General features: G+C 33.4%; 1 protein-coding gene across 1 annotated transcript; it reads right to left on the reverse strand.

Annotated features, from left to right (window-relative positions):
• Positions 1-18,765: 18,765 nt before the first annotated feature.
• LOC143050838 (uncharacterized) lies at positions 18,766-24,531 on the reverse strand. Its single transcript, XM_076223946.1, has 5 exons — positions 24,298-24,531; positions 22,499-22,775; positions 22,113-22,136; positions 20,782-20,802; positions 18,766-18,937 (listed from the first exon to the last, which is right to left on the reverse strand). Exons 1-5 carry the CDS (start codon positions 24,529-24,531, stop codon positions 18,822-18,824), a joined length of 672 nt encoding a protein of 223 aa, XP_076080061.1. The 3' UTR covers positions 18,766-18,821.
• Positions 24,532-25,733: the final 1,202 nt, after the last annotated feature.

The raw sequence follows: 25,733 nt of genomic DNA on the forward strand, positions 1-25,733 counted from the left end.
TGTTCAAAAGTCATAATTCGATTGAGAGACAACAGATCCGGGTTTAAAAAATTAAAACTGCGGGAAACACATCAACAATTAGAGGAAAACAACGAAACAACAGAACACTGAAGTGCAATTAAAAAAACAAACGACAATGGTACATACATAGAAGCGAACTATAATATAACATCTGCCTTCTTCCTAACTTGGTACAGGATATTTTAAGAAAAACAAATGGTGAATTGAACCTGGTTTTGTGACTAGCTAATCCTCGCGCTTTATGGCAATGTGAAATATGCTACTAAAATTACAACCTAACACGACGCGAATACAGTACAAATAAATGCACAAACTCCCAAGACAGAGAAATAAAATAAATAAATAGTATTATAGAACATGTTTACATGTTTAATAGCAACAGAATAACAACGAATCACTAAAATAGATTTAGGATAACACACATAAACAGCTTATAATAGATGATCGAACTGTGTGTCTGACACACGAATGTATCAACAACACAACAATTGTATTAAAAAAATGGATATAGATCAAGATTAAGTTTCTAGTTATGGTATTTGATGTATTTTATAACATGAGTGAGTCATAAACCATTTGAGTATCTAAGTACTGATTACTATGCAGATAGTACTCTAATGGACAAGCAGTCCACCAGTACCAGTATTGACCAAGTGTAAAATAAAGTAAGTTAATACGCCAGCTTACGATATCCCCGATGTACATATAAATTGTAACCAGTGGTGCTTCTGAGAGTTGACATTCGTTGTTAATGATTTGTGACTTCTGGAAGTATCTATTTTACTATTGCATTCGCCAAACTTATAACTCAACACAGTTTTCTATTTCGGACACCTTGTAGATTCAATCCTTATACAAGTCATTAAGAAAATATACCCATTAGACAATACAAGTCTGTGTCCACACTTGTATAACATGTAATCAATAATATACTATACAATAATTTAAAAGCAATTAGCTCTTATAATTAATTCAAAGAGAAGACAGGGTACGATTGGCAATTAGACAATTATTCACAAGAGACCCATTTACGACGATGGATGTTTATTTCAACAAGTAATTTTGTTTGTGATAATTTATATTTTCGCATGAATTAGTTGCATAGTCATTTAGAGGAGCAGTAGTATGAGTAGCACACGTTTTCTTTGTCGTAAACAGTCACAGTCGTTAAACGCCCCTTAGTAATACTATTCTTTCCTATATGGGAGATTTGTATACATATCTGTCGTTATAAACATCCAACTTGTGTTTGTGTTTTAAAGAGGGGATATCTGAATTCATTTTTGAAACGGTTAAAAGATTTCGATAACTGACTTATTTTATTTTATGATACGAGATGATCTGGTTGCTTTGGTTTTTTTTCACAAAAGAAACAGATAATATTCTCATGTTTGCTTTATATTCTTATATGACGTGCTTCTTTCGCTTTGTGAATAAACCCATGCTCTAAATCCAATAAAATATGTTTGCACATGGACATATTGACTACTGCAGAATGATGAATTTTATCAAATTTGCATGCATCATATATATTTCATTAACTTAAACACTTCAAAACTCTGAAATGATGCACATGTTGTTACTAATTCATTTATCATGACTGTAATGTGTTGCGATTCAAAATTGACATATTTGACCTAGATACGACAACCGCTCATGCTGGCTGTTCAAAACTTCTTCCTCTAAAAAATCACATTGCCAGTCGTTTGCTTATATACAAACAAAACAGGGAGGTTCATGGAAGAGCCTACACAAACAATCTACACTTATACACATCTGACATAGAAATTACCTTAATTGTCCTAATCAGAAAAGAAATAATTGATGAAAGCAATACTTTATTGTAGTTTTAACATGGGTTGATATTATATTCGTGTTATTTTAGCCCTCGCTATCACTCGGGCAAAAAATAATCACGAATATTATGCCTACCCATGTTAGAACTACAATTAAGTATAGCTTTCATCAATTATTTCTTAACTTAAAAAAAATAGCATGTAGCGAAATCACTAATTTTCTTATTCTTTATATACAACTTGTTATATGAAAATAAGATTTTAAACTGTTTATAACTGATGGCTATCAGAACAAAAGAAACTGTTTAATAACTCTTCCCTCTTTTTCCCTATTTTTTCATTGATCTTTATTTGAAATAATTTTTTAAATCATGTAACTCGACTGAGAATGCTTTTTTACAGTCGATTTGAAAGTTTTGCTTGAGACAGTTAGATTTAATTGATGATGTCTAAATTTGTCATTCAAGAAATTAAGAAGGTACATCTGGCGTAACTACAGAATTTCAATCCTGGTATCTATGATTAGTTAATTTACAACCACTGGGTCAATGCCAATGCTGATGGAGTTTTTATTCCCCGAGGCACCAGCCCAGTAGTCAGCACGTCTGTGTTGACATGCATAATCATTGATATGGTCATATTTATAAGTTAACTGTTCACAAAAATTTGCATTTTCAAAATACTAAGGCGTTTCTACCTCAGGATTAGATTACCTTAGCTGTATTAGGCGAAACTTGAAGGACATTTTGGTCCCCAATGCTCTTCAAATTCTTACTTTGGTTATTTTATATCTTTTTGATTCGAGTGTCACTGATGCGTCTTTTGTAGACGAAACGCGCGTCTTGTGCAAATACAAAATTTCAATCATGACATATATGATTACCCAGCAGATAAAACTCTAATGAACTAGCAGTCCACAAGCAGTATTGGCCACGTGATAGAATTAATTATGTCAGTGCAAGTGTTGATTTTGAGAGGTAAGCTGACGATATCCTCGGAGTATTTAAACATGCAACAAGTGTTGCTCCTGAGAGTTGACAATCATTGTTAATGTTTTGTGACTTATCGATTTTACTATTGCATTCGCCCCACTGATAACTCAAAAGATTTTTTTATTTTTAAAAGGAATCTGCAGCTGCTGGCACCCTGTAGATTCCATCCATTCACAAGTCATTATGAAAATTCACCCAAACAACACAAGTCTGTGTCCATACTTGTATAACATTTTATTAATAATTTAACCTCTACAATAGTTTTAACGCAATTAGCTCTTATAACTAATCCAAAGAGAAGACATGGTACGATTTGTAATTAGACAATTATTCACAAGAGACACAATGACGAATATGTATGTTTATTTGAAGTAACTGTTTTTGTGCTAATTTATATTTTATATGTTCGCATGAATTACATTTGTAGTTGCTTAGTCAGTCAGTGGCACAGTCGTCTGTTCGTCATATTTAGTCACGGTCGTCAAACACCTCCTACTAATACTGAGGCCCTTCATTGGGGTGGCCAAGTTATCAATGAATCATAATTTGTTGCCAATTTAATCACATAATAATAAGTACTTTTCTAAACAAGAAAAACCTAAAAACTAAAGTTCTAGATTATCAAATAATCAAATAATGATGAGATATTTCGTCTGCACTGTTATCAAATAATCCCAATAAAAACGACCCAGTAATCACATAATCAAAAACACCATAAGAAGGCTGAATACTATTATCTCCTATATAAAAAAAACTTGAACACATTTCCGTTGTTTTAATCGAATGTGTTTCGTATTTCTAATGGGGTGATCTGAATTAATTTATTTTTATTATTAGCTTATTTTATTTTTAATGATACAAAATAAAATATTATCTGGTTGATTTGTCTTTCCTCTTGGCTTTATATAAAACTTGCTATATGAAAATACGATTGCATATTGTTTATAACTAATTATGGCAATTATCAAAACAAAAGAAACTTTAACCTCTTTTTCCCCTAAGTTTTCTTTGATATTGTCTACAATTAAACTTTCGAGACAAATACTTTTGAAATATCAATTTCATGCAAAAAGTGAAATGTAAAAAAAAAATACTAAACTCAGGGGCGGATCCAGCCATTTTAAAAAGGGGGTGTTCCCAACACCCAGGACAAAAGGGGGGGTTTTCCAACTATATGTCCCCATTCAAATGCATTGATCGACAAAAAAAAGGGGGGGGGGGGTTCCAACCCCCGGACCCCCCCTGGATCCGCCAATGAAACTCAAAGGAATACTCAAAGCTGAAAGTTCCGTATCAAATGGCAAAAACACAAGCTTAAACACATCTCACTAATGGAAAACAACTGCATATTCCTGACTTGGTACAGGCATACCCTTATGTGAAAATGGTGGAATAAAACCTGGTTGTATAGCTAGCTAAACCTCTCATACGTATGACACTCGCATATATAATTGAATTATATTGACAATGCGCTTGATATCACCGCAGAGGTTTCAACTGAATAGTTGGGGCAAATTTGGACACAATATTCAAGCTTGATATTGCCTTAATTTGGTTGGTGATCAAAATTTTGACCTAATTTAGGGTTCTGACACAAAACAAATGTGGCCAAAGATCTTAAAAATATGTTGAATAATACTGTACACTTGATTATTTCTAAATCATAAATTTACAAATTTGTATAGAAAAAAAATTGACACCCCCCCACACAACATTTTAACCCCCTGCACCGTTTTTGAGCAATTACCCCAAAACTTAATCCCAGTCTTTCCTTTGTAGTATAGAAACTTGTAGAACAATTTTAGAGAGATCAATACACTTAAACACAAGTTATTGACTGGATACAAGAAAAGTGCTTGTTTTTGGTCCCTTTTTTACCCTAATTCCTGCATGTATGGGAAAAATACCCCCAGCATCCGGTTGTGATATGGACCATTGTGGTACACTGTAAGGGAACAACCGTTTAACTTCAACGAAAATTATGGTTTATTTTCTTAGTCACATATTTATTTAGTTATTGACGCAATCAATCATTTTTTTTTTATTTAACACTATAAGGTATGGGGGGAATTATCACTCAGAATTTTTTTGTCATCTTTTTATAGTTCGTTCTTATGTTGTACTGTTATACATCTGTCCCAGGTTAGGGGAGGGTTGGGATCCCGATAACATGTTTAACCCCGCAACATTATGTATGTATGTGCCTGTCCCAAGTCAGGAGCCTGTAATTCTGTGGTTGTTTATGTGTTACATATGTGTTTTTCGTTCATTTTTTGTACAAAAATAAGGCCGTTAGTTTTATCGTTTGAATTGTTTTACATTATCATTTCGGGGCCTTTTATAGCTGACTATGCAGTATTGGCTTTGCTCATTGTTGAAGGCCGTCCGGTGACCTATAGTTTTTAATTTCTGTGTCATGTTGGCCTCTTGTGGAGAGTTGTCTCATTGGCAATCATACCAAATCTTGTTTTTTTATATTGACCAGAATAATTTTATTCATCAAATTGGGGATGAGTTGGGTTTGTTTTAGAAAAAAAAATATACCCCGTCCTGAAAGTTAAATGGTCTTTCCCTTACAAATTAGAAGTAATTGTTCAGTAACTACAAAAATGCTTGTTTTTTTTGCCCCCATTATTCCTAAACTGTTGGTACCCTAACCCCCAAAATCAATTATATAAGTTACACAAGGAGCGTTTGCCTGTTTTAATAGCTATGGCTCCTAATTTCACAAGTGTCATAAATTGAATTTAAAGATGGATAAGTTACCGCTAATCGTAACAAACGATGCTCCGTCAAACATGTATGTATTTTATAGTACCGCTTAAGTTCTGGTCCCCGTTCAACTAAGTGTTTCCATTTGTTTTCTTCGTATATGTCTAAAGTCTGTTTTACAATTTCGCTCCATAGTAGTTTGTTTGGAAAGAAATTTTCAGCCACAAAGTTTTCAACAAAAACATCAAATTCATATTTCATCAAAATTTTGATATAATCGTAAGTCAATGACATTTGACTGGACTCACCGGTTAATATTTGTCCCATACAAAAATTAAACATCCGTTTATGTATTATTGTTGATTTTGCAAGACACAATCTCCCAAAAAACAAAAGTTTCATTTTATCAGTATATCCTTCGACAGACCACAAACCAACATTACTAATACAAGAGTCAGTCGGACTGCGTTTATCCATCATTAGTATAAATCTTACGAAATATCTTTGAGTTTTTTCCAACGTTTCAGTTTCACGGTTCGGTAGCTGACCCCAAGTTTCACAACCATAAAGTGTAGTTGTAAGGATAACTCTTTTCCATATCAAGTTATTTGTTAAGGCACTCATCCCTCGTGGATTAACACCAACAGTATATAGTGAGTGAAGTTTCTGTTTTAACATTTTACTGGATTTATCTGATCTATCGAAAGTTTTTCCATCTGAGTTAATAAGTGTTCCAGTGTAAGTACATGTACGTTTTCTTTCGAGTACAATATTACCTAGGTTAAGACATGCTGCTGAGTCATTATTGTTGCGAGTCTTTCTTGGTGGTGTAAAAGTCAAAACACTACTTTTCGATGCATTATATTTTAACCGCCATTTGAGCGCATAGCTGTTAACAACGTTTAATAATGGGTGAGCACCATTTACAGTTGCGCTTAATAAAGTTGTGTGATCAGCTGCTAACAAGATTGTTGGTATGTTTATCGGGCCTACTAGTAGTCCACAATTTGTCGATAAGAGTTCACAAATCAAGTCATTGATAAATACGGAAAATAACCAGGCAAACAACACACGACCTTGACCTGCTCCTTGTTCAATTCGAAACACTTGACTTTTTATTTCACTATGCTGCACATGTGCTGTTGTAGTTTTATACGACATATATATCAATTCCCCAATTTACCTTAAATTCCAATTTGGTTCAGTTTGTATAGTAGGCCATCTTAAAGTTATAATCCGGAAACCAAATATTTAATTTCAACTTTGGAATCTGAGTCAAAAATACTTATCGAATGGTTCCGAGTGAATATAAGGCAAGCAAATCCCGACAAGTTTCAAGTTTTGTCTGTTGGCAAACAGACCTTTGAAAATCTATCTATACAAATTTGAACCTTACATGTGAAAAAACAGTAAAATTATTAGGCATTGCAATGTTTATCAGTTAAATTTTGATTTTCATATCTGATTCAGTAGTAGGGCCTCACAGCAATGACATGTTTAAAACGTTTGAGCTCAGTTTTGGATAAAATTTGTAACATTCAAAGACCCATTGGTGACCTTCGGCTGTTGTCTGTTTTATGGTCGGGTTGTTGTCTCTTTGACACATTCCCCATTTCCATTCTCAATTTCATTTGTAAACTAACTATTTTTCTTACTTTTGGCATGGCATTTTTGCACTGAGAAAAACTAAAAAAACGTGCAGGAAAGAGCACTCCATTTTGTATACGAGGATTTGAACAGCTCTTAAGGTGCCCTCCTTGCAGATCAGACGGATAGGAATATTGGCTATAGAAAGTTTTAAGATTCTAAACAATATAGCTCCTGTGTGTTTCGAAAATTTGGTGAGTGTAAAAAAATCTAAGTTTTACTTCAGGTATGTAAATATTCTGGATGTTCCACAGGTAAATATGATACTATCATAATTAAGATTGCTCAAATAGACTAGGGTTCGGTTAAGTATTGGGGTGAAGTAGATATTAAACCCGAAGTCATTTAAGCAAATGTAACCTGATAAAATTGATTCTCCATCAATGTTTTTGTCGGATTTTTTTTTTTTTTTACATATACTTCTCTTCTCCACGTACCAAGTAAATATTTCGTCCAATTCGACAAAATATGACAATGTCCTACTGACAGTACTACAGTTCAGCAAAGAATGACAGGATAACTCACCTTGTCTATTCTCGCGAGATCTCATTTAAGATATGATACTATCATAATTAAGATTGCTCAAATAGACTAGGGTTCGGTTAAGTATTGGGGTGAAGTAGATATAAAACACAGTCATACTTCACCTGAACAATGGAAGTTACTATACAGAAACAAAACAAACCTTAAGACTTCCCAAAACTCATCCCAAAACTCAAACCTTAAAATAAATCCATATGCTGTCGGGCAGCTTTGAAAGCAGAAAGTTAAGCCCGATGATTCATATACTGGTCCCAGGGGACGTACTTAACTTACAACAAGGTGCAATTATTCAATTTACACGTCGTAGAGTCTCACTGTGAACTTAAGATGAAGAATGACAATCAAAGCGCCATCGCATGTTAATCTTGTTTAAATCTATATTCAAAATGACTTCCTGTCGAACATTGTCATCCATATATTATCCATAAACTCCTTTTGTATACACATTAGTGACACGAATTAAGAGAACTGTTAAAACCTCTAACAATACAATCGAAAGATGATAGACGAACTTCAAGACAAATGGGGTGTGAACAGAACTCAGCGCTACTAGCGCCCATTATAGCAAAACGCTATCAGTAAGCTCAACACGAGAAGAACCAAATATAGAAGGACAGCAAATATCCAATGTCAAAAACTAGGCCAAGATGCACTTCAAAAGGTTACTTTGTTCGGGCCGCGTACTAACATTAGAATAAGAGATAGCACCTTGTAACTGAAAACGGTTTACAACTTATAAATATATTTCAAAAACTGGTTTCGTCTGCGTTTGTTCATTTACTTCTGCTTATAATATGGGCATAAAACACTGCCATTCTGCTAACACATCTGTAGCCAACCATTAATTAAATAATATGTATGATGAGCCCCTACTTAATTCACTATGACCATCACCTCTAAGTTAACCTCTGTTTCCAAATAAATTAGCCATTCTCAGTACAATAATATGACAGGGGTATAAACCAATAATTTAAGTTAGGAATCACTTATCTACATGAATGATAAATTTGCTATACCGACATGCCTAATGAAACCAAATGAAATAGATATTATTTATCAAACAGATATTTCCTAATATATTTTAAAGCAAATCTACAACAAATACAGAGATAACATGCAAAGTGAAAACAATGGAAATATATGTAATTTCTCAATAATAACCAGCATCGATCAGGTTTTTTTTTGTTTTTTTTTTTATTAATCCTTGTTACCAAATTTATCAAAACATTCATCTAGTCTGCATCAGCCACATCGGCACAAAGAAAGCTTACAGATGTAGAATCAACAAACTGAATAACTCTTGAATATCTATTACAAAATCTATTCGAAACCACCCCACATGATTCATTTATATATTACATTGACAAGAAGTTGCCCCTGTTGACAGCACAGTTATGGCGCATCCCCAATGAATTACATGTGATTTCTCCACCTCAAAATGATTAAACCCTTTATATAATTTTAAAGACATACACTCACATCAGATTATGAAATAATATATAAAGCTTTAACAGCCAGTAATGCCTTCTCTGTATTTGAGCGTCACAATAAGACAATCAATCCGCTACCTATCTACCTGCAACAGGAGACGGTTCGACCTTTGCCTATTTTCTATTTATCAACTATGCTTTTTTTTTTTTTTTTTTTAATTTTCTGTATATTTTATAAGGTAAAGTCCGTAATGTTAAATCAGCATTTCAAGCTACACGTATTTTTTACATTATTTATATACTGATGCGCTCCTTTTTATAGTGTGTAAAAATATACAATCTTCTCCAACATTACGTATTTATACTACCCGAAAACACCTTTATCTATAAGTAAACCGATAAATAAATACTCTAATACTGATCACGGACCTTGACCTCAATATCTCTGTTAACTGTAAATTGAATACCTGCAATCAGACAATTACATTAAACCAAGCTAAATTGATTTAATTTATGGCTCGGAAATAATTAATTTCCGAAACACAAGTCTACTTGATATTTCCGACTTTAAATTGTAAACCGTCCGTTAACCTCATTAAAAGGTTCCAACCACTGGGCCGCGAGTATCCATGGCTGAAGTGATTGATTTAAGTACTTTTTATAAAATTTAATAAGTTCTCTCACATATCAACACATCTAAAATGCAATAACAATATGACGTCAACAATGTACACGTAAACAGCGCAGTCAAATAAGTCTATCAAAATATTGCATGGTAAACTAATGTAATAGTTAAAATCAAAAATGTAAGAAGAATAGTAACGGCTTCTAAACAAACGGAATTCTACCGTAAATACCCCAAACTATTTAACTTTATGGTAATCTTATTCAATATAAGTTAACAACACTGAAATATAAAAACTATCCAACTCAATTATTACAAGAACACGCTGTGGAATTAGACCCTATATTTTAGATAAACAGGACCAAACGAAGTAACGAAGAATCATCCCGAAAAATACCAAAAAAGGACATCAACACACATCCTAAAATCAGAAGCTTACATATCACATCAAAAGGAATCGAAAAGCTATTAAACGAGATTAACCCTCATAAAACCACAGTCCCAGTTAACATCACTTGCCGCTTACTCAAAGAAATCCAGACACAAATCGCAGCAATTCTTTACCTAATTTTCCAAAAAGTCTTACATCAGCGGAATCACCCTTAACGACTGGAAACATGCTAGAGTCGCACTAGCATACAAAAAGGGGGACAAACATAAACCGGTCAACTACAGACCAATCCGTTAACTTGTATTTACTGCAGGTTAATGGCGCATATAGTCACCTCGAACATGAAACATCTTGAATACAAAAACATCTTGCAAGACCTCCTACATGGCTTTCGGTACTATCGATATTCAATATTGTGAAATACAACTTCTCTTTCATTCATGAACTTCAAATACACAAACAGAACTCGTAATAGTGTACTTTGCAAAAACCTCTGACAAAGTTTCAAATCGTCACTAACTTTACAAATTAAATCATTTTGGCTTCACTGGAAACATATTTAATTGAATCTCTGTATTTATCTACGACCGTACTCAGAAAATTGTTCTGGAGGGAAAATCATTAAGCACAGTCCCCTTCACCTCTGGGGGTACCACAAGGTACTGTATTAGGTCCAGTCTTATTCTTGTATTAACGACCTTCCAGACTATCTCGTTTATAGCAAACTAAGATTATTTGCTGCTGACAGTATCATATACATGCCAGTTAAATCCCAGGATGACTACCTCAAACTTCAAGCTGATCTTGATGCAGCAGCGAATTCGAAAGAGGACTGGCTGATGGCCTTCCACCCAGACAAGTGCGATGTTCTCTCTGTAACAACTAAACGTCAACCTTTGCAACATAGGTACAGTCTTCACACTCATATTTTAGAAAATGTTACATCTGCTAAGACCTAAGCAACGTATTACAAACCAACCTCAAATGGGAAAAACCTACAGATAATATCTCTAAGCCAATACAACACTTAAAAGAAACATTGAAACAGTAAACCAGAAAATTAAAAGCAAGGCATACCAAGCACGTGTCCGTCTCAAACTCGAGTACTCGTCTGTAGTATTGCAGAGTCTTATTCAGACATTGGGGTACAAAACATTCGTAAAAGCCCTTAGAAATATAAATAAACAACGGCGGTTTTATTCAAACCCAAACGTTGATTATGCCTTCTGCAGAGATAGGCTTTAAACGATCAAGCGGCCGAATCAATAAAATATCTGCTTTATATACCAAGTACAGGCAAAAAAATAACAATTTTAACCTGGGATTATTATAATATTAGTCACAGCTTTAACTAACCGTATACAATCCAAACTTGTATGCACATAATTTTGAATATATAAAACCCGATTACGAAACACACCTACCATCAATGAACTGTTTAACCAGGTACGCCTAAAGACCTACAGAAGCTTGTTTCTACCATGTCAGTTGCTTAATAAACAAAAGCAGTAGCCTTGAATTCGAAAATAATTGTCTTGAATATCATGAAATATCCATCAAACTGCACCCACAATATTTTCAAGATTTTTCACACAGAAAATATGGTCGTACCAAGATTAATCATCGACTGACGCAATCAAGTCATTCAGTTCCTTTCCAACAACCTTGGTACTTCACGCATCAAAGTTAAATTGTGAATCTTTTATCGTGACTAACAAACCTCTCAAGTATTGTGAAAGACCCATTACATATCCTTTTTTTTTTTTTTTTTTAAAGTTTTCATAACGAGTTCATTATACACATACATTGTAGCATATCTTAGCATTAGGATATTGTCTTTTTGGAAGTGTGTTTGAATTATACGACTCCCCTCTAAAATTTCATCATCAAAGTATTTGACAAACTTTAATATCAACACCAAATTTAATCGAGTTAAACATTTTTCAATGCGCTTATATTTCCCCATTCATTTAAATTTAAATTTATATTCCAAGCTACAAAATTATTAGGGTCTTTAAACCGCAAGTCACCCAGGTTGACACAGACACTAGCCTCTGTATAACCCACTGAAGCAGCCAAAATGAGGGACAAGGGTTGAGCCTATTCACCTCTGTAATTATCTCAGCTCACTTGTGTTCGTTTTTTTTTTCTTTAAAAACGGAAGAAAATTTCCATTCTGACCTCATGTAGATAGCCTTCTATTTTCTAACCCAATTTCTTGGATAAAAATCAAACCTAAGAGACAAATAGATTTTCTTGTCTTTTTTCTCTTTCTTTCTCTTGTATTTCCACCCAACAGGAAAATTACAGAGGTGGATACTTAACCCTCGACCCGCGTGAAAATAAAATCACTAGGGCTTCAGTGTCCCTTGAGTCAAAGGTTGCATATCCAAAAAACTAAATAAAAATAATATTAATCTTTAATCTTTTAATATTATTACCCTGAAAAAGTAACGCAAAAAATACAATACATGCTTAAAAGCATTCCTTCTTTATCTTTGATCAATCTGCTATATAATGGCTCCCTCTTTTACAATGGTGACACCTTTCTTCTTGCACAACTAGGTTAGACATACATGTATTTGTCATTTTTCACTTTGTATTCTAAAACACCGAAGTGCAGACAAACAAACCATTTAACATTCCAACAGACTATGCCATGCACCGTTTTCCCTTTCACTATTTTATTTTAGCAAAATAAAAGATGTTATAGTTGTCCAACTTCCAAGTTTGATCAATGTTTAATTTATCGGGCCTCAAACTCGAGAAACTAAAAATATCTAATTGAACCATCAAGCCATCTGAAAGATACTGACAAAGCCCCTTATAACAAACATACAATCAAGTACATGTACCAGCAACATTACTCTATCTGTAAATGTTCAACTGAATGACAATTAACTTCTTGCATTTGTCATCAACACAACACAAATGTTTGCCAACCCAGTGGTAGTAAGCTATGCAACTCTTTCTCTAGAAAGGTAGGTAAACACGACATGAAACTTGTTGCTAAGAATGACAACTGCCTCAATCCCACCACCAATTTTTAAAAACAGCCGTACTCGGTGATCACGTTTTTACATTATATGTTTTCTTCAAGACTTCCCTTTAAAGGCATCAACTATAGGTTGGAATACAAAATTGCAAAATGCAATAGCATTCAGACATTTTCCATATGTATATCTTTCCCCGTCAGCACCATCACACTATTTCTCCTGATTAACACGTTTCTCTACAGAGTAATCTATTAAAATATTATCCCTTTTCAGCTTTGCTAAACTTGAATCTGATATCGGCTCCCCTTGAGACCGCACTACAGGATATCCGGGATTAACAGCTTCCCTATCAGCGAATGTCTAAGTTTCAACACACCAGTCATATAAATCAACTAAAAGAAACAAAAAGCTAAATATCATAAAGCTATTCTACTATTATAAAAGGTCTACTCGACTAAACACACATCAAAAGAAAATGCTAGTTCTAAGTATACAAGGTATAAGTTCCCTTCTAAATTATGTAATAAAATTAGAAAAATCAAGTTTTCTACATATCTTTTTTTTAAAGACAAAAAATCCTGCCTTTCGTCATTTTCATAAAAACAAACATTGTAATTATATATTACTCCCTTCTTTATTTATGATACCCAAGTGTTAAATAATTGCAACACATATTAAACAAACATCACAACCAATACAACCTTGAACGTTGTCCCAAAAGTCAAACACACCTTAGAAGTTGTACTTGAAAATGTCCAAATTTCACTTTTATAACGAAATTAAACTCTACCTAGGGAAATAAATGCTACTTTCATAAATTATTTAATATTATACATAATGTAAACATAAAAGTGAAGAAAAAGGACTGTTGATTTTCGATATAATGGGAACAACACAATGATGCATAGTCTGCCGTAAACACACTTTTCCACCACAGTAAAATATAACAATATTCCGACTTGCGAATCAAGAAAGCAATTTAATGTCGGTCACGCATTTAAAATGGACAAAATAAAATGCATTCCGATTTCTGACAAATACAAAACGATTATAAAATAAATAAAGAACAAGATATTAAAATAAAGTTATGTTTTTTTTCATTCTCCCTATGCTTCAAACAACCTAATACCATAACATAACAATATACGTTAACAATTTAACGTTAAAATTGAATCAACAACTTCGTACCACATGCCAACACTCTGCACGAGAAAAAATGGCGTGCTTCAACAATATCCGAGAAAAAAAAATGTAAACAGAAATACCGAGCATAGCCCTTGCTATCTCTTCTATGTTTAAAAAGATAATTCCAATACATACTTTCTCTTCCAATGTCCAACTACTTTAAAATAAATTCCAATGCACATTTCTGTTCCAATGTTCAATTATTTTAAAATAAAGGCCCTAAATTGCCTCGTTCAACTTTATCGAATACACCTGTGACTACATTCCGCATGTACAACAGCGTGTAATAAAAACACTAGTACTACTCGACTAGATACACGAATATTGCAATTCTTAGGCCGCGCCTATCTATTGCCAATAATTAAATTAAAAAACTTTTATACACCTGTAGCTACATTCAACATGTACAACAGCGTGTAATAAAAACTCTAGAACTACTCGACTAGGTACACAAATGTTGCAATTCTTAGGCCGCACCTATCTATTGCCAACAATTAAAATAAATAACTTACTCAGTGCAAACAACACAATGTCCCAAATGGACAGAATGACAGGCCAACCGTTCAGGCCGACAGTTCAGCAAAGAATGACAGGATAACTCACCTTGTCTATTCTCGCGAGATCTCATTTAAGATATAAAGTCAACCCGTTACGGTAACACTGTTCTGCTCGCAGATAACTCTTGCGTGATTTATCATTTATGCAACGTTGCGTTTGGTTGCTCTGTTCTAGCATGTTTTACTTCATTCTAAATGTTTTGCTTAATTGTTATTGCATGCTGTTTTTGAGATTCAACTTTATATTACAGGTTGTTTTTTATATGTCAAATTAGACTGTATTTATCTTATGTATATGCTTTTTTATAAGTCAAACGCTCCTTAGAACTTGTGTTGTATATTTCAACTTATGCCGAATCAAAATAAAATGTTCTTGTCTTCGGACGACACGGACGACGCTGACATCATAGCATTACACGACCACCCCCCCCCCCCCCAAAAAAAAGGCGGTTGAATAAAAACCAGTTGAAATAAAAACATAACAAATTACACAGTTTACAAGATAATGAGTAGTGATTATTTTTTTAAATGATATGCACGTGTGTAGTATGAAGGTACAATCACTTTGAAAATTTAACGTTAAACTAATAGATAAACGAAGAGCTAGCTGTGATCTATTGTTTCCAAGATTTGTCGAGTTACTGTTAGTGTGAGTGTTATCTTGTACAACTTTAGCACATATTCGCTAATTCTCAATTCGTTCCTCTATTCAATGAATGAAAGATAATAAATCGAATGAAAAAAATACTGTGCACACTAGTAAAGACGAAATTAAAATAATTCATAATTGTCCGACTAAAGAGCAATAACTCTTAATGGTCATGCCAGTTCAGATATTCTATATTTGTAGTGTTTCAAACTTTGCAGAATGAAATAAACAAATAGTATTACATAAAATTATTTGTTTTAACGATTATCTACATTAACAGTCAATATATCTCTCCGGATAAAGGTACACTAATGGCAATTTCAATTTCTAATGAGCTTCTGAATTCAGTCCACACGCTACATTTGGTACATCTCTGGTGGAGAGAAAAAAAATAATACACTAAAGACATCAACTATTTACGAGGATTTACACCTTTTTCATTTGATTTGTTTCCAGATTTTGAAATTGGTACAGGTGAAATAAGCATTGGCGGATCCAGGGTATTGTTCCAGGAGTTGAACCCCTCCTTTTTTTTGGACGATAAATGCTTTTGAACGGGAACATAATGGTTGGAACCCCTCAACATGTACATCTTTGGTCTCTAATTAAATGAAGTCGAACCATCCAAGCCTCAGATGGAAGCCTCTAATATGTCTAATGAGCGAGTCCTTAGACAAAACATAACTGAATTTCTAAATCTATTATGATACGCATTAGTGCAAGAGATTCGACAATGCAACAACACCCATATGCATATCGTGCATTCACCGTGCGTGTATCGTGCGTGTTGGTGTTTCGTGTGCTGAAATTGTAACATTGAGATTAGTTTTCAGATTGGCATTGGGTTTCTACAAAGGTCGTTTTTTTTTTTAAATAAAATACAGTTTTCAAAAGTTGGGATAAATGTAAAAAGTTAATATAATAAAGAAGATGTGGTATGATTGCCAATGAGACAACTAAGACTGTTTTCATCTTTATGGATCAAGGATCAGTGTCGGATCTAGAAATTTTCATAAGAGGGGGCCCGATGACTGCCTAAAAGGGGGGGGCCGATTCCGTCACGCTTCAGTGATTCCCTATATAACCAACCAATTTTTTTCTGAAAAAGGGGGGGGGGTGTGGGCCCCCTGCCCCCCTAAATCCGCCTCTAAGGATGTATCTATAAAGAATTGTCAATAGAACATTGAATAAATGGATTTTGAAGCCATTTTATATAAGAACCATAATAATTTTAACTCGCTGGCTTGTAACTAAACTGACAAAAAACACACATGACAGTCACATATCTTGAAGATCCGATGTCTAACAGGCAGACGATATAGCTATACTTCATTCACCCCCACAGAATGTTTCTCAACATCTATTCTAGTGATGCGTATTTTCGACATTAAATAAACATGGCCGAACAGGCAAGATTAACTTAATTAGTTCTTACAGCTTTAAAAGCGACTTTGAATATGTCATACATTTGTCACGTTGTACTTTTGTTATTGTTGCAAATATATAAAATCGAAAAACACGCCACAATGACAATGTGCGTGTGTGCAGTCGATACCGACGAAAGTGGTTGATACGAAAACATATGTCACGACGACAATTCAGTAATTTGCAACCATACTACATTATTTTGTTTATAATATAATATCTAACTAATTTAGTATTAATATGATAATTAGTTCTATAGACATATTATATGCCTTTAAATTATAGGGTGTGTACCGTCATGTAGAATAGATCATCGTAATTTGGCATGTAACGTTGTGCAAATTATTTATTTCTACAATAATAAAATGATACAAATAAGTTACTTCCCCTTTTTCGTTCAATATTAATTTTTTTCGTATATCATTAAGGCTACCAAAATAGAATAGAAACATTCATAAATTCGATATGTTATCTCTTTTTTTATTCTAATATTATCTTTTTTGACTTTATTTTAATAACAATCACATAATTTTGTTATTTAGTTATTAAAAAGTTACCATAGTTAGGAATTTATTTTAGGTCATATTTATATCTAAAATTACCATTTCAGGTCAATTCTATATACCTAATATAGTATTTCTGAAGCAACGCCCACACCTTAAACAGATGGGTCAAATTAAAATAGAACAAAATATCGGCATATTGCTCATTTCAGCTGCAACAGAAAATGAACCAGATACATTAGGTATACTAGGTACTATACGTATGTATACTACTCGTAGACTTCTGAATAGTTTAAATGTTGCGAAAAGAAGATTTTGAGTACTATTGTGTCCTTTTTTCAATCATTACATACCAAAGTTTCAGAATTCAAAACGGTGTCTTTCCTTTGTTACGGATTGGTAGAACGTGGAATCTAATCCTTGAAAATATTTGTCAACGTCAAATAAAATTATCGTTCTAATCAAATTTCATAAAAATAACTAGTACTTCTATCAGTGATTTTTTTGGAGAAGTAATGAATTTATAAATATCCATACGGTGTATGAAAATGTATAAAATTTATTTTACGAGGTCTAAAAACAGGTGAGAAAAGCGAGGCAAAGTGTTTTCTTCAATTTCGTACCGAGTACAAATACTATAAGTTATATGATTCGCTCTTGACCCCTACGGATCACTAGAGGGTTAGTAAAATCCATAGGGGTGAGGCCGGAGGCCGAGCCCCCATTTGGTTTTTATTCAACCTCTATGGATCCGTAGGGGGTCAGTAGTTAACCGTATAACGAATTTATCGCACGCTAGACTTTTTCTGCTGCGTTTTGTTGAAAAATAAAAACCGAAACACAACAACATTAATAGATGACGTCACCATTAACGCGTCATGAACCCCCTATGAAATTTACTACCCCCTACGGTCTCATAGGGGGTCACCATGTGACGGCGTTAAACCAATCACAACGTGATAATTTATCCGCGGTGCGATAAATTTTAATATTTTCCCACACTCTACGAATATTGCTTCGATCCTGCAATTCAACATTGAACTTAGACGTATAGTATTTTATTCCGTCCAAATCCTTTGAACTTATTTCGAATGAAATCACTGGCATGCGACTAACTTAATGTTTTAAAGGCGCATTGTGTTGTCTATATATCCTTCGTTTTTCATTTTACTGTTTTATCTGCCAATTATACAAACCCTGTTTTAACCCGATTTCTCCTGAGTTAAATGGGATAAGACAAAACAAGGCAAGATTGTTTATCTCATGAATTTATTAAATCAATTAATCCATTTCTAACACCATAGCTGATACAGTGGGTTAATCCTCAAGTTCTGTTGAATTACGACTGCTCATCGTCGAAGAAAGGGATGAACAGGATCAGAATCAGGAAGTTGATGTCTTCCTCCAGCCTTTAACAATTTCAAAAACTCGGATTTAGGAATTGGTAACTCGAAGATGGCTTGTGCTGAAATGACAACATTAATTAAAATGACAAATAAAATAGAATTTACAAAAACCAAAGGCTATTAAATGTTTTCAATGATTAACACCACGTTGTATTATGCTTTTTCTTTGAGACTTAGTCTATCAGCAAATGGTCTCCACAAAAAAGAGATGCAAATTGAGTCGGAATATTTGTTTTATACATGTAGATGGTACTTTATTGATAACAGTTTTCATTAACTTTCGAGATGAAAAACAAAAATAAAAGCATATATGTTACATGTTCAAGAATAGCTTGTATATCTGTAGGATTATAAAAAACGGAAAGATGTAATACATGCACATATTGATTAATTGATTGTTGAGTCTAGTGGCAAATACTTCATGCAGAAAGATGTAATACATGCACATAGTGATTAATTGATTGTTGAGTCCAGTGGCAAATATTTCATGCGGAAAGATGTAATACATGCAAATATTGATTAATTGATTGTTGAGTCCAGTGGCAAATATTTCATGCGGAAAGATGTATTACATGCACATATTGATTAATTGATTGTTGAGTCCAGTGGCAAATATTTCATGCGGAAAGATGTAATACATGCACATATTGAATAATTGATTGTTGAGTCCAGTGGCAAATATTTCATGCATGTTCAGGCCAAGAACATATAAACAATTAATAGAGTATATATAGATAAGTTCTGTATTAGAGGTCGTCCCGGATGAAAGTCAGTTTTCCCTTTTTTTCGTGAGAATGTACCCTTCTACACGAGATTTTATACTTGATTATTTGAGATATTGATAACATAATCATATCATCCTCAATACGAATGGAATATTTGTCACTTCGATCAGGCTACACGTATAATGACACAGTTACGAGTATAGGTACAATTTCTTTGAAAAGTTATCATCACAAAATTTCCGTTATGCATATTTTGACATGATTTTTCTGGTGTGTTTTTTTTAATTTTCAGAAAACATTTTAGCAAGTTATACACAGTTTTACAGTTCTTCTATAAAAGCATGCAAAACAAAACTTTAATCGACTGGCTTGATATGTTTGCTAGGATGTTTGCAAACAATAGGTAGGCGGAGTTTTAATATATACTGGGATTTGATTGGACATGAATTGAAGTTAATGTTTATTGCCCAATCAAATTCCAGTATATATAGTAAACAAACTACCTACCTGTTGTTTACAAACATTCAAACAAACATAGCAAGCAAGTTGGCCAATGGCTTACTTTGCATGCTTTTATAGAAGAGCTGTAACTTGATGATTTTTTTGGTCGGAGCATAAATCAACCGAATGAAAACTTGTATTAATCTGTTTTAGCGATAACTCCATTAGAAATTAAACATCTATTTGAAAAAAAAACATCTTGTTTTTTTTTACAAGATACGAATAAATAAATAATGATTTTTAAAGTGACAGTAAGTATATATTCCCCGGTCCAACGATTTACAAATAAGAACCGCAAAGGACCGAAAAGAAACCTAAAAGAGCATACATGCATGTATATTTAATTTATTTTATTTAAAAGGCACACGGAGATTGAAATTTGATTATATCTACAAACTGGAGAGGTCAAAATCTGTCAAATAAGGAAAAGAAAGATAATGCAATCAATATTGTTAGATATTGTTACAGATATAGCAAAATGATTCGTAATTCAGTAAGCATGAGGCAATTAGCTGGTCACATTAAGATGTTACAACATTGTACAGGAAAGGGCAACCATTTGTATTTTTTACCGACCTTGCAAGGGCTGTATAGCTAGTCAAAGTCGTTAAAAACTTCCATATATATAAGTTGTTTTTATCCCCCGATTTGATAATACTGATTCATGAATAACATACCTTCCTCCTCCGGGGTATGTCCTGAAAAATAGAAAAAAAAATATTGTTCCAAGAAAAATACTTGCAGACAGAAACACAAACACGATCACATACACGATTATAATGAATAGTCGGGACCTAAATGAAAATTCCTTATGGACGTACAAAATTTAATGTCGTTGGTATATGCGTATTGTAACCATAATAACACCTTATGTATGAATCCTGGGTTTTGATTGGTTGATAGCCAGTGTATTTTTACAAATTTACTGCTATCAAATGAATATCGTTCATTTTTAACGTTGCCGGGGTATAAATGACCAAATTAGGTAAAACTTTGTTTATTTTTGCTTGGTTAGAATAACCTATTCATAAACATGCAAGTACAAAACAAAGTATTATTACCAATATTTTCTGTTGTCTTTTTTTTATTCTTATTATTTTGTGAATATAAATGTTATTTTGTAGGCAGCAAATTGATAACACAACACTTATTTGCTTTTATATATCAATTTTCATACAGCAATAAGATGCTCTTGATCTGATATTCATGTAATATTTGCCACTGGATCACATACCCTAACCCACTCTATTTCTTATACCTTACATATGTGTTTTTCTTCTTTAATGACACTAATGTTCAGTTTTTATATTTGATTTAAAAAATTGATATAACTGGTTTTATTTTCTACAGTAATTATACAGAAAAGCTATAATAAACAATAACTTTCTTTCAAACACGGTAGTGATAAGAGCTTGTTTTGTCTTCTTTCTGTGGCTCATTGACAAAATATTCCAAAATGTTTATCATATTTTCCCTGGTTCCATATGTTGCACTTTAATTTTACCTCAATTATTTGAAGTAACTTTTGTGGGTATGTTTGCTCTTGATTTCAAGACATTTGTGCCTGAACCATTGTTCTACAGTATGTCACATTGTCAGTTGGTTTGAGCATGAAAACCGCTCACTTTATATTAAAATAAAGACTAGATTAACCTCAAACTTATTGAGTGTTACTGTTGTAGTCTTTTTTTCACAGAAATTCTTAATAAAAATGAATGAATGTATTTTACAAATTCCCTGAATTTAATCAGTGAATCTGTAAAAAAGATCTGAATTATTTCAGGGATTTTGTAAAATCACTAGTCAAAATCAGGGATTTTATAAAATCACTAATCAGTTCAGTGATTTTACAAATTCCCTGAAATTTCAGTGATTTTACAAAATCACTGATTTCACAAATTTCCTGTAACATATACATGTTTTAACTCAGCAGATGGATACAAATAGAAATACGTCTAACAAAAACACAGAGAGTACTTATAGTCTATCTAAATCAACATTAACTCACCTCTCGGATCTTCTCGTGGATGTTCTACAAAATTTACATATTTGTTCCCATCATTATTGTTTACTGAATCTTTTGAGTATACTTAGTTTAGTAATATCAAATTTTCCGTTAAACAAATATAATAATATAATTTGATGTCAAAACGTTAACAATAGGACCTTTAAATAGCAAACAATTTATATGTGAATAGGTTTGAAATGAAGGAATCTTTTAATCCAGATATAATCAATTCAACAGACATTATTCTAGTTTTTCGTCGCTATCAATCAAATTATACTTTTTAATCTATATTTTTATACATCAAATAGGGATCAGAATATTTTTTTTAAGAAAAAATAACCCCCTCCAAAAAACCACCATAACACCACACATGTTTTTATACTTACTGCACAAAGTACTTATACACACTGACTTGACAAATGTTTTGACTGCTTCTGGATCGTGTATATCAAACATGAAGTTCGACGTTTTCTCTAATATGGTCTTACTGACATCGCCGATTCTTATTCCGTAAATAGTCACTCCAGATTCTTTAAAATCCGAAACAATCTTTGTCGTATTTGATTGAAAACTAGTTCTGTTATCGGCGAGTATGAATATAAACTTTTCAGCACAAGGTCGTCCCCCGCCATGTTCTCCAGAGAAATAAACCTCTTTTATGTCCTATTTTAATGTATACATAAAAGTTGTATTAGCTGCATGCATTATTGAGAATAAGAGTACAATAAATAAGTTTTGAAAGGTGTCAAACATGTATTATGTCATCCCGACACATTCTGTATGTGCCTGTCCCAAGTAAGAAGCCTGTATTTAGTAGTTGTCGTTTGTTTCTGTGCTACGTATTTGTTTATTTTTTTAACCTAAATAATGCCGTAAACTTTTTCGTTTGAATAGTATAACATTTTTTCATTTTAGGGCCTTTTTAGCTGAATGTGCGGTATGGACTTTGCTCGTTGTTAAAGACCGTATGGCGACATATAGTTGTGCATTTTTGTGTCATCTGGTCTGTTGTGTAGAGTTGTCTCATTGACAATCATACGACATATTTGTTTCATATCAGAACGAAATATTGAATAGTCAATCGTTTGCTTCAATTTGGTCCAAACTTGGCTGGTCTGTTATTGTATTGCAAGATACTAATGCGACTCGTGATGTGACCTCATTAAAAGAAAAAGCCGCGTGTGCTCAGCATGTACATTTTTTTTTAATTAGAATAAGTTGCAAAACAAACTAAGATTGACAGGGAAGACATTGGTTATCATCGTAACTTCAGATAAACAAGGACGTTGTCAGTAAATGTGTTTAGATCCGACAATGAAACTAGTATTAAGTTAGAGAACAATCATTTAACTTAAAGGGGAGGGGGATACTATTTTAAATCATTAATATTCCACAAAGGGAAAAAAATAATAATCTGTCGTAGCATTTGGCAAAAATGAAAAAAACGAAAAAAAAAAATGTTCTACAAAATTTTGAAAAACTGATATATTCTGCAAGGTTTAGGTGTATTTACATAACTAAATTGTTTCATTTTTTGAAATCAAAACACTTTCGTTGGTCTTTCAGTCCATTTTTAATCTTTAAGTGATAAATTAACAAGATGGAGAGCATTCCCCAACATTCAGAGCATTGTTCTTTTCATAAATGTACATAGTGCATGTGAATATGAACTTAATGTTCAGTGGCAGATTCAAACAGGTAATAGAAGGCGCTAGGAAATATATATAGTATCTTTTATTTTCCTAAACTCGTAAAACATTTCGACTCGCTACGCTCGGCGGTACCAAAACTTTATCCCTTTCGCTCCCTCGAAGTTAATTTAGTGTACTCTTATAATGAGGATTGCCATTAGATGTGTTGTATTATCATCAGACATCATCATCTCGATTGTTAGAATGATATGCGGTCACGTGTCAATGCATGATTCGTTCATTTTGATATTTTCAATTAACGATTACGTTTTAATAATTTTTTCAACTAATGTAATGTGTTATTATGTGAAAAGTTAACAATCTTAGGCCGTTTTAGTTTTCTCGGTTGATTTATTTTTACATTTGTCATTTCAGGACCTTTTATAGCTGACAATGCGGTGTGGGCTTTGCTCATTGTTGAAGGCGTACGGTGAACTATAGTTGTCTCATGGCAATCATACCACATCTTATGTTTTTATATTCTTATTATTTACCTGCATAAAAGTAGCTATGACAACAGTACCATTGCGTTGAGGATTTATAGATCTTACAGCAGCTTTATATCCTTCAATATTAGAATACTCGTCTAAAAAGAAATTATCCTCCTTGGTTGGTGAAAGGACACCAAACTGTACCCCTTTTGGTCCCACATTACTAAATTTATCCATGACCTTTATCATGAACTGTTGTATGACCTTGACACTTGGTGATTGGTTGATATCTAACATGAAAACAACATCAGTTTCCACCAGGCACTCTTTACTCTCTAACTTGTAAAACAATCATAAAGGTACTTAGCATAAATACATATGTCGGGGCCTTTTATAGCTGACTAATTATGCGGTTTTGGATTTGCTCATTGTTGACGGTCGTACGGTAACATATAGCTGTAAATTTCTGTGTCATTTTGTCTCGTGTGGAGAGTTGTCTCATTAGTAATCACACCACATATATAAAAAAGAAGATGTGGTATGAATGCCAATGAGACAACTGTCCACAAGAGACCAAAATGACACAGACTTTAGCAACTATAGGTCACCATACGGCCTTCAACAATGAGCAAAGCCCATACCGCATAGTCAGCTATAAAAGGCCCCGATATGACAATGTAAAACAATTCAAACGAGAAAACTAACTGCCTTATTTATATAAAAAAATGAAAGAAAAACAAATATGTAACACATAAACAAACGACAACCACTGAATTACAGGCTCCTGACTTGGGACAGGCACATACATAAATAATGTGGCGGGGTTAAATATGTTAGCGGGATCCCAACTAACTCCCAAACCTGGGACAGTGGTATAACAGTACAACATAAGAGTGAATTATAAAAATCAGTTGAAAAAGGCTGAACTCATCAGATGGACAAAAATACAATTGCGCGTGGCCGGGTATTTGTACATCCCGACAACAAAAAGACACTAGGAACAGATCTGAGAGTTCTCGCAGTTACCTGACAGCTAGTTCGAAGCCACTAACAACTAATAAAAAAATTATGCATCTAAGACTAAACTATCAATCCGTACACATCCAACATCCAATGAATTTAGTGTAAAGACCTCATAAACAGTCAGAGAAAAACATGACCTTGTGCAATGCCAAGTTACAGGTATTGACATCTTCTTCTTTAAAAAAGTATATATGTCCCAGTGTTCTCTTAAGATGCAAGGACACAACATACAATGGTTAGAACGTCAAAGGTAAAACAAAAATACCAGCTGATCTGCACATTTAACCTTATTTCATGATATTTTACCCTTACACAGCTTTTGTTGTAATGTTTTGAAAACCGTTTCAACATTAAGCATTGTAATATGTTAATTTGAGTTAAGCGAGTCGTAAGTTGCGTTTCACATTGATATGATCCTAGACATCGGTTTAAAAAAATCTATATATTGGTCGTATGGAGACGAAATAAGTTTTCTA

The sequence above is a fragment of the Mytilus galloprovincialis genome, chromosome 11 (assembly GCF_965363235.1).
Source record: "Mytilus galloprovincialis chromosome 11, xbMytGall1.hap1.1, whole genome shotgun sequence".
Classification (NCBI taxonomy): domain Eukaryota; kingdom Metazoa; phylum Mollusca; class Bivalvia; order Mytilida; family Mytilidae; genus Mytilus; species Mytilus galloprovincialis.